Here is a 10,892-nt window from a genome sequence, read left to right on the forward strand (position 1 = left end):
GAGGTTTTCTAGAAGGGAGAAGGGAGACATTTCTGATACAGAGAATGTTGTGGGCAAAGAGAAAGGAGGGAAAGGGTTGAGGCAGTGGGAGCTGGCATTTCTGTCCTTCACTTAGATTGTGGCCTTTGACCTTCACAACCCCTGGGTGGGTAGGCACTGCTGCAGATGGTGGTAACCCCATTTTATAGGTGGGGAAACTAACGCTCAGAGAGGTGAATTGATGCCTGTGGTCAAGTAGAGCATTTATTAAGGACCTCCTTTTTGTCAAGCACTGTGCTAAGTGAGTTTCAGAGTCAGAAATCACACCCAGTTCTACCTGAGTCCAATTCCAAGGCTGTTCAAGGGAACAGAGACTTTTCCAATCTAGCTAGATTATAGAGTCCTTGGAGGAGAATAGTAATAGGATAGCTGGAGAGGCCAGGTTTTGGAGGACCTTGAATAGATGAGTATTAACAATAGCAGGGTATCAAAGCCGTCAAGAGTCATGCAAAAATGCTCTTAATCACTAATTAATAGAGAAATGCAAATTAAAACAATTCTGAGGTACCACCTCTCATCTCTCAGATTGGCTAAAATGAGAGAAAAGAAAAAGGACAAATGCTCAAGGGGACGTGGAAGAATAGAGACACTAAGTACTGTCGGTGGAGTTGGGAACTTGTTGTTTGTCCTTCATGTACAAAGAGGACCATGACATCAGGGAGGTGATGCCACGGCATGCAGGTGAATTGGAGTTGAGTGAGGGAGGGCTGTGCAAGGTCACCAACCTCATTTTCTCTTCTGGAGCTGTCTGGGTCCAGTGGCCAGATATAGATCAGGATGACTGGAGATGGCCCCCTGTGAACTGGTGCAGCTCTTCTGGAGAACAATTTGGAGCTGTACCCAAAAGGCTATAAAATTGTGCACACCCTTTGACTCAGCAATGCCACTACTAGGTCTGTATGCCAAGAAAATCAAAGGAAAAGGACCCGTACAAAAATATTTGTAGGAGCTTTTTTGTGATGGCAGAGAGTTGGGAACTGAAGGGGTTCCCATCAGTTGGGGAATGGCTGAACTAGTGAAATGATGAAGGCGACGGTTTCAGAGAAACCTGGGAAGACTTGTATGAACTGATGCAAAGTGAAGTGAGCAGAACCAGGAGAACAATGTACAAGTAACAGGGATATTGAAAAGAAAATCAACAGTGAAAGGCTTAGTAATTGTGATCCACCACCGTTCCAAAGGACTCATGACGTAAAATACCATCCACCTGCAGACAGAGAACCGATTGTCTCAGAATGCAGATTGAAGCATATTTCTTCTTCTTTCTTTATTTTCCTTTTTTTTTTTTCCTGGAACATAGCTAATGGGAAAATATGTTTTGCATGACTTCGTATGTATGATGGGTATTGTATCTCTTGCCTTTTCAATGTCGGGGGGTGGGGAGTGGAAAGAGGGAGAAAACTTGTATCTGAAAATAAAAATGAAATAATTTTTAATTAAAATCGGTAAATTTAATTAAACAGCCTCATGGAGTAGAAGGCTGTTGCTTACCTAGATAGGGCATGGGTATTTTTACCAGAAGTGGATGATTTTTCACCACCTGGACTCTCTTCCTGCTTTGAAATAATAATAACCCAGTCTAAATGTGTTCTGCTCTCTGCCTTCCCGTCACCATCCCTTCAGCTAGAGGAGTCAGGAGCATAGAGGAAGGCACCACTTTGAATATAGGATGATGCATAATTAGCTGGATAATGAGGTAGTCACAGATATTCAAGTCATAGTTCATTTTTGTGATTGGCTTCATAAGCATTAAGTCATTTACCTCTTTGACTCTCACATTCTGGTTTCACCTGCCCTTAGGGCCTTAGGCCATGGCCCCATGAGCCACCCTTGGGAGGCTTCCAAACCCTGTCACTGCTGTTTTGCAAGGTGACAGCCACCTGGCCTGGTTCTCTAAGTCATATCCAAAATTACTCAATTGCAAAAAGTCTTGAGCTGGTGTTTGCTGTCCCTCGCAGTCCTGCCCCCAGATCCCAAAGATGCTTCCTAGAGGAGAACAATGGCATGAGATGTTCCCTAGGAGCCCACTGTTGGTCTACCCACCCCACCCTCTTAGTTTCCAGTCTGGAATAGACTCTTTGGGAAATGGACGAGGCAAACCAGATAGCTGGGGATGGCCTGCCCAAGGAGGAAGGTGGGGTCAGAGGCAGGGCACCTTCAAGGAGCCTTAGTTTTCTCACCTGTAAAGGGGGGTTAACAACGCTAGCTGCTTCACAGAATTGTGGCAAAGAAAGTATTTTGTAGGCTCTTTGTGGGTAAAAAAAAAGGCCTAGGAACTTGAAGACATCCCAAGGAAATTCTCCAGTTGCTTAAGAGGGTAGCCTAGCCAGGGTCTTAGTGTAGCAGTCTCTGTCCCCATCTGCACTGGTCCTCCGGCTTTGACCAGTCTTATCGGGCACAAGAAAGGCTAGCTTGTTGAGGTTTTTTAGAATAAATTTTTATTGGTATCTTTTGTTTTAATGTCACCTACGTTTCCTCCTTAGTCTTCTCTATGACAAAGACTTTTTTAAAAAAGAGTGAGGAAAGAAAGATCTTAAATATCAGTCAAAACCAGTCTGACAGTGTATGCGGTGTTCCCCCCTGCAGACTGTGTCCCCCCCCACACACATACACACCCCTCTGCAAAGGAACGTAGGGATATCTTATTTCTTCTTTTATTATTATTTTTTTTTCCATTTCTTCTTTAGAGTCAAACATTCTATGTCCTTTTGCAACATACATTTTGTGGTTGCTGTTCTTTCCATTTCTGTTCTTGTATTCTTTATTTCCATTTTTTTATTCTACTTCCTTCCCTATTCTTATACCACAGTTTGTTTAGCCATTCCCCACTCAGTGGACATCTACTTTGGTTCCACATAACGTAGAAATGGTTTTTTTCCTACCACAAAAAAGTGCTGCTATAAATATTTTGGTATGTATAAGGACTTTGTTTTTGGGATCACTGGGTCAAAGGTTTTGGACATTTCAAAGGGGATAGCTTGCTGACATGTTACTCCACGCTAACCTGTTAGCATCAGTAGATGTCAGTGGGACACAGGGTCTGCCATGCTCTTTTCTTGAAGAAATAATGCTCTTTTGAGGTCATAGCCCTTGAAAGGACAAGCTAACCCAGTGAGGTCCCAGGTGACTTGGAATCCAAGGCTGGGAGTGGTTCTCAGAGGAGTGTGTGACAGAAGTATCTAAATAAGGATACAGGCAACCAAAAACAAGTCAACTCAAAGGAAGAAATTATTTTTGTTTGAGGATTAAAAAATTTTAATTATCATCATTGTCTGTAATGGGTGTTCATTATTTCGCATTTTTCGTGCACTTGGTGATCTTTATCTCAGAAGCCAGGTGGAAAGCCTTTTGTAAACCTTGAAGTGCTTTAAAGATGTGAAACTTATGTCTTCTCTTCCTCTCCCTTGAGCATGACTTCCCCTTCACTTACATTGGCCTTTCCCCTTGGTTTTGTCCCTTTTTTCCCTCTTGTTCTGTTTCTGACCTCTCCCTCTGATCTCCCCCCCAGTTTAAAATAGGATGATGACGTTTAGAAGGCCCATTCTGGAAAATGGTGACCTCTCTTCTCATTAACTTTCAGGTCTTTCAATCCGTTTTTCCCATTGCTCGGCTGTTTTACGACCCCTGGTGTGCAGCTGTGGGCAGTGTGGGCCATGCAGCACGTCTGCAGCAAGAACCGTATGTACTAGGGGGGAGGGGGGGCATGGCAGAGGTAGTCTCTGTTTGCTTGCCAACCTGTGCCTGAAAAAGACCAACTGGTTCTTACTCGATGTGTGTTTGCCTTGGTGAATGCATTTGAGGGGCCCTAAGGAATCTTGGATGTGGACCTGTAAGCTTCTCCCTCTTTTGTGGCTACCTGGCTTACTAGAAAGGGTTAAAGGAGAAGGCTGGCACAAGGCTGCTTTCGTTTTACAGTGTAACCATGGTTTTGATGCTCTCAACTGGGTCATTTCTAGAGGGAGAACCCTGGATGCATTTCACATCATAGACTTGCAGAATGAGAAGCGTCCTCAATAACCATCTAGTCCAACTCTTACCTGCAAAATAATGTTCTCCACTTCATAACCAGCTGAAGAATGGTCCATCCAGCCTTTGTTGACAGACCTCCAGAGAGGGTGACCCTGCCTTGTCCAGAGGCAGCCTGTCCCACGGTGCAAGAGCTCTCATGGTCAAGAAGCTTTTCCTTCCTTCGGGCCAATCTGCCTCTTTGGACCTCTCCCGCAGTACTCCTGCTGGTCGCCTTTTGAGTCAGGAGAAAAAAGCATGATCCCTCTTCTGTGTTACGGCCCTTCACATACATACATCGTGATAGTTGTCTCATCCGTCCGAAATTCCCTCTTTTCTCAGCCAATTCCTACACTTCCTTCTGTTGGTCCTCATGGTCCAGCTTTATGAAGTCTCGTTCATGATGTAGTGAGCAGAGCTATCTCCTGAGGCAATCCAGCCCTTCTTGGCAAGCTCTCAATTGTTGGGAAGTTTTTTAAAAGGTGTGATTAGTTAGTATGCTGCCTTGCAGTCAATATCTCTCTTGTTTCTGGTTGTGCCTTTGGGTGTGAAGCAGAGCCCCTCTGGACATCTGTTTTCCGCCTTTGTTGTGAAGACTTTAGTAAGAACCCATCGTGTGTATGGCAGCCGTGCTAAATACTGCAAGGGGTACAAAGATAAACAGCTCTGTCTCCAGCCGTTTTGTGTCTGGCTGGCACACTGAAATCTTTTCTCTCATTTTTACTCATATACATGCTGGGTCTTCTGAGGAGAGAGCGAGGACTTTTCCATCTTGTCTTTCTAACGCAGCCCCTGGCACTAGCTTGGCACAGAGTAGGTGCTTAATAAATGCCTGTTGAATTGAGGTACATTGGAAAAGGACAGGATACCTTTTGGCTACATATTGTTCAGTGAAAGGTCTCATGGGGGAAGGTGGTGTGTGAGCTATTCTGAAGGGAGTGTAAGATGTCTTGAGTCAGAGATAAGAGGATGCAGCTTGTACGCACCTAGTTAGGTACATGTTTTCTCCCCTAGCCTGGCTGCCCACCACCTTATGCTAAGGAGCCTCCCTCTGAGGTCTGTACAGTCCATAATCTGAAGTCTGAGGGGGCCTGAAGCAGAGGACATCTAATGCTAGCCAGTCACTTGATCTTGCCAAGCCTGTAAAATGGAGATAAGAATAGCAGCACCCCCACAAGGTTGCTGGGAGAACCTCGTGGGTGCGTCACTGGAATGTAGAGGTGATGTGGGGTCCACTGGTGAGGCCAGTGCCCAGAGCTCCCTCGATGGGCACTGCAGGGTCATCATGTGGAGCTTGGCAGCAGCTCTGCTATGAAAGGCTAAGGCATGTCTTTTTGCTTTCTTGCAGCGGCCCGGTACTGCAGCATGCTCATCGAGGAAGGCGGGCTGCAGCATCTGTACAACATCAAGGAGCAGGACCAGACTGACCCCCATGTCCAGCAGATCGCCATTGCCATCCTGGATAGCTTGGAAAAACACATTGTCCGTCATGGGCGGCCACCCCCAGGGAAGAAGCAGTCGCAGGCCAAGCTCCACTGAGAACCATGTGTCACAGGGCCACAGAAGGCCGACACTGTGGTTGTGCTCCCTCCTCTGTGCAGGAGGCCTGCTGCAGTGAGGAGCCTTGGTACCTTTACCACTGCAGGGTTATTTATTAGTGGGTGTGGACAGTGATGCCCATTCAAGCGAGTCTCTAATTCCTGTTGTGATTTTTTAAAAATTTAAGGCAAGAAGAGAAGGGCCCCATCCATCCTTCTCTGACCATTGAGAGACCTTTCCACATAATTCTTTGGTGTGTGAGTCTACCTGTGCTTGTGAGATTGTGCATCATTATGAGAAACTTCAGTGCACGAGCCCACTGCAGAGTGGTCCACATTCAGGAGATCTGCAGACCCCTCCCGAGCAAGGTGGCCCTTGATGTGGTATGTGGTCTGCTTTCTCTGCTGGGCACGGCCCGCGCCAGCCATCCCCTGCGAAGGGGCGCGTGTCAGCACAGCCGCTGGATTCTGTGTCCTTGCCTAGTGGAGGCCACTTGCCAGGCTGTTGCTGGTGGGCAATGGATGGAAGAGAATGGGCCCGGCAAGGAGAAGGCCACCAGGTTGTTGAGGGAGAACGGAGAAGAGGAATTGGGCATGTGGCCTCTTTGCTCCGATGCTTTCACTCACACAGCCTCTCTTTCTGAGACACCTCTCCTGGTGCAGCAACCAAGCATGTGTTCTCTCTGTTCATCCTGAGAAGGCTGCTCAGCTGTTTTCTTGTAAAAGTTCTTGGTACCTAATCCCCTTCCCTCCTAAAAAATCTTTCTGACTTGTTTCTTTGTGAAATGTCCCAAGATCCCCCTTGTTTGTAAGTCAGGTTGTAGAGGTGTGAATCCGTATACAGGCTCCTGTGGGTCACCCAGTCATTTCTCCTCTATTTCATGTCTGTCTCTGTCCAGGGAGCCCAAGGTTGCACCACATGCTCCCATGCCCTGTTGGGAGAAATGCTAGCAGTGACGGGCACTGGGGTCCTGAAGTGTAAAGCCCTTGGCCGTCCCTGTTCTTGTTCTGACGTCTTGTTCCTGTCTCACTGCCAACGGAGGAAAAGACAGCCAGGGAGAGGATTTGGCAGGTGCTGGGTATCTCTTGACCCTCATCCGTGTCTTCAGGAGAACCTCTCTCCACTGACCACCCACCACCCAAAAAGTCAGGTGCTGTTCTAGGACTCGGCACAATGGGGAAGAGTCATTGGTGTTTCCAGCAGGGCCTTCTGGGAGCATGGAGGACCTGCACCAGCTTGTTACTGATCCTGGTCTGGGGGAAAGACAGAGTCCATCTTTGCTTTACAACACAACTGTCGTTTCCCCGGGGACAGCCTGTGTTTTAAACAGAGGTTTGAATTGATGTGTTAAAGTTAGAGAGGGAGGGGAGCATTTGTAAGACTGCTCACTTCCCAAAGAAAGTTTTTCTTTTTGATGTGATTATCTTACAAGCATGCAGTTAACATCTTTGTTTGGTCTCATTTCATGTGACTGTGAGAATAAGTCAACTTTAATTTTGGTCAGAATGAAAATGGAATTCGGCTAAAGGAAGAAAACGAGTAAATTCATGGTGATTGGATTTCTTCCAGTCCTGTAGGGTAAGGAAGTCTTGTAGACTTGGCCCATTGTCACAGGTGAAATCTACTTCAGGGGGACATAGCAGGTTTTGGGGTTTTTTTTAAGAGGGAGAAAACCTGATGTCACATTAATATAAAATTGAATTTAATTTCACTTTTTCCTTCTGGGTGTGGTTCTTTTAGCTTGTTTTTAAATGTCACTAACTGTACCACGTGACACATTGGCGGGATGGAGCGTGTACTGGGGTGGTCAGAGCTGAGGACAAGGGACAGCTGTTCGCATCCTCGAAGCTGCTATCCTTCTATCTGCTGCTTACAGCCTGAGCGCCAGAGGGGTGGGCAAAGATCTGTGAGGACTTGGCTTCCCCCCTCTGTCCTGCCCCATACAGGATGAAAGGATGTGTGCTGCTCAGGTGGAAAGGTCAGGTTCATGAAAACACTAAAAGTGTCTGGAAGATGGAAAGGTGTTTTTTTCATCTGTATTATGGTACAGGCAGGTGAGCCCTCTAGTGGAAACCAGGCAGCCATTCTCTTAGCTTGAATCTTTAGAGTTTAATTTAACCTTGACCCCACCCTCTCGCCCCTATCAGCAGTGGGCAGAACCTTTGGAGGAGGAGCTCCCTGGCCAGCGGGTAGCACTTGCCCCAGTTACATTTAAAAATGCTAGTGCCTTTCTTTCCAGGATGGTTCTTAGCAAGGTGTGATGGCACGTGGAGGCACCAGACTGTTTGGGTTGGACCCTAGGTCCAGCTGTGCCGTGATGTCTGTTACCAGTGACCGTTCAGGCCCCAGCCACAAGTGGAATGCCCTGGCCCTCCCTGTTGCCAAGCAGTGTACCTTTGAATAATAGAGCACCAGAATGTGGCAGCATTTGGTGCCTTCGACAGTTCCCTCTCCTGTGGCACAAAGTGGATAAGGGTGGAACCACTCCCCAGTGCCCGTGCCCTCCATGCAAAGGGAAGGGAATGAGGTGCCTTCTGGGCCTCAGAACATCTTCGGAGAAAGAGCTCAGCGTGCACCAGGATGGATATAAGTTAGAACTGTATGTGGGTAGGCGTGAAAGTTGGCCACGATCGTTACCTTTACCTTTCCCCAAGTGTGTTTGGTTGTGACTTTGACACTACATAAAATCACCCTTGGTTTGTGCAATGAGCAAGAATTAAGAAGTGTTGGAGAGGCTTCTTTTGCTTCTCCCGCCAAGAAGTCAGTGCTTCCTACTTGTGGGAGCTGAAGGCTTGTTTGTTTCTTGGTGTTTTTGTTTGTTTTTATTTGAGAATGTAGGACCCATCTCTGTAAGGCTGCACTCTAGGAAATAGACTCTTGTGGTTAAGAATGACCCTGTAGTGTCAATTAGCAGCTCACCCATCTTCGATATGGGGGTGTGGGTGCCCAGATAATGGTGGGCCATGATCACATGAGGAGATGGTTTGCAGGGATCCCTTTATTGGCAGAAATTTGTACTTGGAAGCCCCAGTTCTGTAGAGTGGACTTCAGGGAAATTGCTGCTATTAATGGAAGGCCTGGGGCCATAGGTGTTTGTGACATAAGCTAACGCATATCTGTGGAAAGATGTTTGTTAGCCCATCCTGGTTTTTCCCTTATGGTGTTTCAGGATTCCATTAGGAGCTACCCCTTCTAATGAAGCCCGGCAGGTTCTGTGCTGAGGGAAGAGGGACAAGAAGAAGTCATCGTGGTCCCACCCTTGGTCCAGAGAGTCTGGAAGAGGGGCTCACTTGGAATTGCTGTCTGGCTTCTCCCCTTCCTGCTGCTGCCTGTCACCCCCTCAGACAAGGACAAGTGGCTGGCCTGCAGGTGGTCCCGTTTTCCATAAGTGCATGAAGTCCCGGTAGGAACTGCAGGAGAAGCCTGCCGCCGTGCTTCTTGCCCCCTTTTGCTGTGATTCCTTGCTTCTCTCTCCCCCTGCCCGCTTTGAACAGAACCCAACAGAAAAACTTGAGGGCATCTGCATCTGGTATTCAGGTTCTCTGGCCACATTTGATTGGATGTCCTTCAGCTTTTGGCCTGAGGCTGGCAGTGCTGGTCAAGCCTCGGCTAAATGAGGGTCTTCAATCCTAGACTGGCTCAGACTGGAGCCTGCTCGCCATCTGTTCGCTGCTGGCGAGGTGGGTTTCACTCTGGGGCTGTGCCTCCCACCTGCCTCCTACTCAGGCTTGTGGATGTTTGTGTCTCCTGCATCCAGTCTCACTCAGATGTTTCAGACTGGTGTTAGGGAACGGATAGAGTGTATGTACTGAACGTTTGAATTTCTGGGTGACAGACCTTGGCTTGTCTCTTTGGGGAATAGAATAGGCCCTGTCTTCAGAGGATGATGTGTATGGTGTATGATGAAACCACTAGGAAAAGAGTTCATTGAGTGGCCTTTAAATTAATCAGTGTATCTTTTTTTTTTTTAGTATAGCGCAGGTGCTACTGTTTTGGGTGTGTTTGTGGGAAGATGCTTCAGGTGGTTAGAGTTCTAAATGGGCCACTTGTGCCCTCCCGAGCCCCACCCTAAGCCTGCTGGAAAGGAGTTGAGGGGCAGGTAGGCCCTCTCTCCTTGCTGTGATGTTTGGCCCCGCCTGATGGGGGCTGCCAGGGTCTCGCAGCACCCCAGCCAGAGGTGGCAGCCATTGGTGGGAAATCTTGGGGATCTGGAGGTTTGATCAGGTAGTTCCGAGTGTTTTATTTTAGACTTGTTTTTGCAGAATTCTGCTTCAGTTCCTTTGGGGTGAATTGAGATTAGCCGAGAAGTCACTAAATGTGGGCTTTTTCAAGATTAAAAGTTCAGGAGCATAAAGAGGGAGATGAGCCCAGGTCATCAAATGGCCCAGATAAATAAAGATGAGCTGTCTCTCTCGGATGTTTTCAAGAGTTCCAGGAGCCTTGGGCTCTTGGGGGTTTTTTTATCTGTTTTTCTTTCGCTTTGGTTTTCAGCTCTGCTCAGCTCCTTGCATAGCTCATTACAAATCCGTCAGAAAGCATCATGTCGGTACCTTTTTTCCCCCCAAAGGTTCTCTGTTATCTGGCCCCAATGCACTGTTACCACTGTGGCCAGATAAACAGGATTAGACTGTATTTGTGGACGGTACCTCATTTCCAGCAAGTCCATTACTTGTGTAAGCAGTTGGGGGTAAAGGGGTACAGAGGAAAAAGGAGTTTTTGAGTTTTGGCCTAAATAAATGTTATAAATTTTGTGTATAAGGTGTCTGTTGTCTTTGATGATTGAAATTTACTTTGAAACCTGGTTAAACACTGGTCGTGGGAATATAGATTTCAAGCAGGAAGCTTCTTAGAAACCGTCAGTCATCTTCCTTGTTTTGCGGTGGAGGAGACTGAGGTGCAAAGTGGGGAAAGGGCTTGCCCGAGATCACGCGGATAGCTAGATGCAGGACTGGGAGTTCAGTCGGGTTCACAGCCTCCGTATTTGAGGCTTTTTCTGCCCTGCTACACCATGCCACTTGTTTGTGGCAAACTCACTTGTGATCTGGGACAAATGGCTTCCCTCCTCTGAGCCTGTACTTACAGTAGGGCTATGCCTTGCCTCTTAGAGGACCAAGGAGGACCATGAAGGCAGTAACGAAGCCTTATCTAAACTGTCTTCCCCGGTAGTGTTTTGTACACCAGGGTGCTTAATAAATGAGTATTACATTGACCCCTTGTCACCCTCTCCAGGGCTGGCACGCTCCACCCAAGCACCCCGATGCCCTGGGCCCTCCTCGCTCCCCTTTTCCATCATCAGACCTTACTCTGCT

The 10,892-nt window shown here is 47.3% G+C and overlaps 1 protein-coding gene across 6 annotated transcripts in view; it reads left to right on the plus strand.

Moving 5' to 3' along the window:
* Positions 1-10,341, plus strand: part of ZYG11B (zyg-11 family member B, cell cycle regulator) — a 58,415-nt gene extending 48,074 nt beyond the window's left edge. For 4 of the 6 annotated variants that reach the window (XM_020987789.2, XM_020987791.2, XM_020987790.2 and 1 more), the window contains 2 exons: positions 3,620-3,717; positions 5,393-10,341. In XM_020987789.2, coding sequence (XP_020843448.1) covers positions 3,620-3,717; positions 5,393-5,583 — 289 coding nt within the window. In that variant the 3' untranslated portion in view covers positions 5,584-10,341. The other 2 variants (XM_078156640.1, XM_020987794.2) reach the window with 2 other exon arrangements.
* The last annotated feature ends 551 nt before the right edge of the window (positions 10,342-10,892 follow it).

The sequence above is a fragment of the Phascolarctos cinereus genome, unplaced genomic scaffold, assembly GCF_003287225.1.
Source record: "Phascolarctos cinereus isolate Bilbo 61053 unplaced genomic scaffold, phaCin_HiC Scaffold_5;HRSCAF=322, whole genome shotgun sequence".
Classification (NCBI taxonomy): Eukaryota; Metazoa; Chordata; class Mammalia; order Diprotodontia; family Phascolarctidae; genus Phascolarctos; species Phascolarctos cinereus.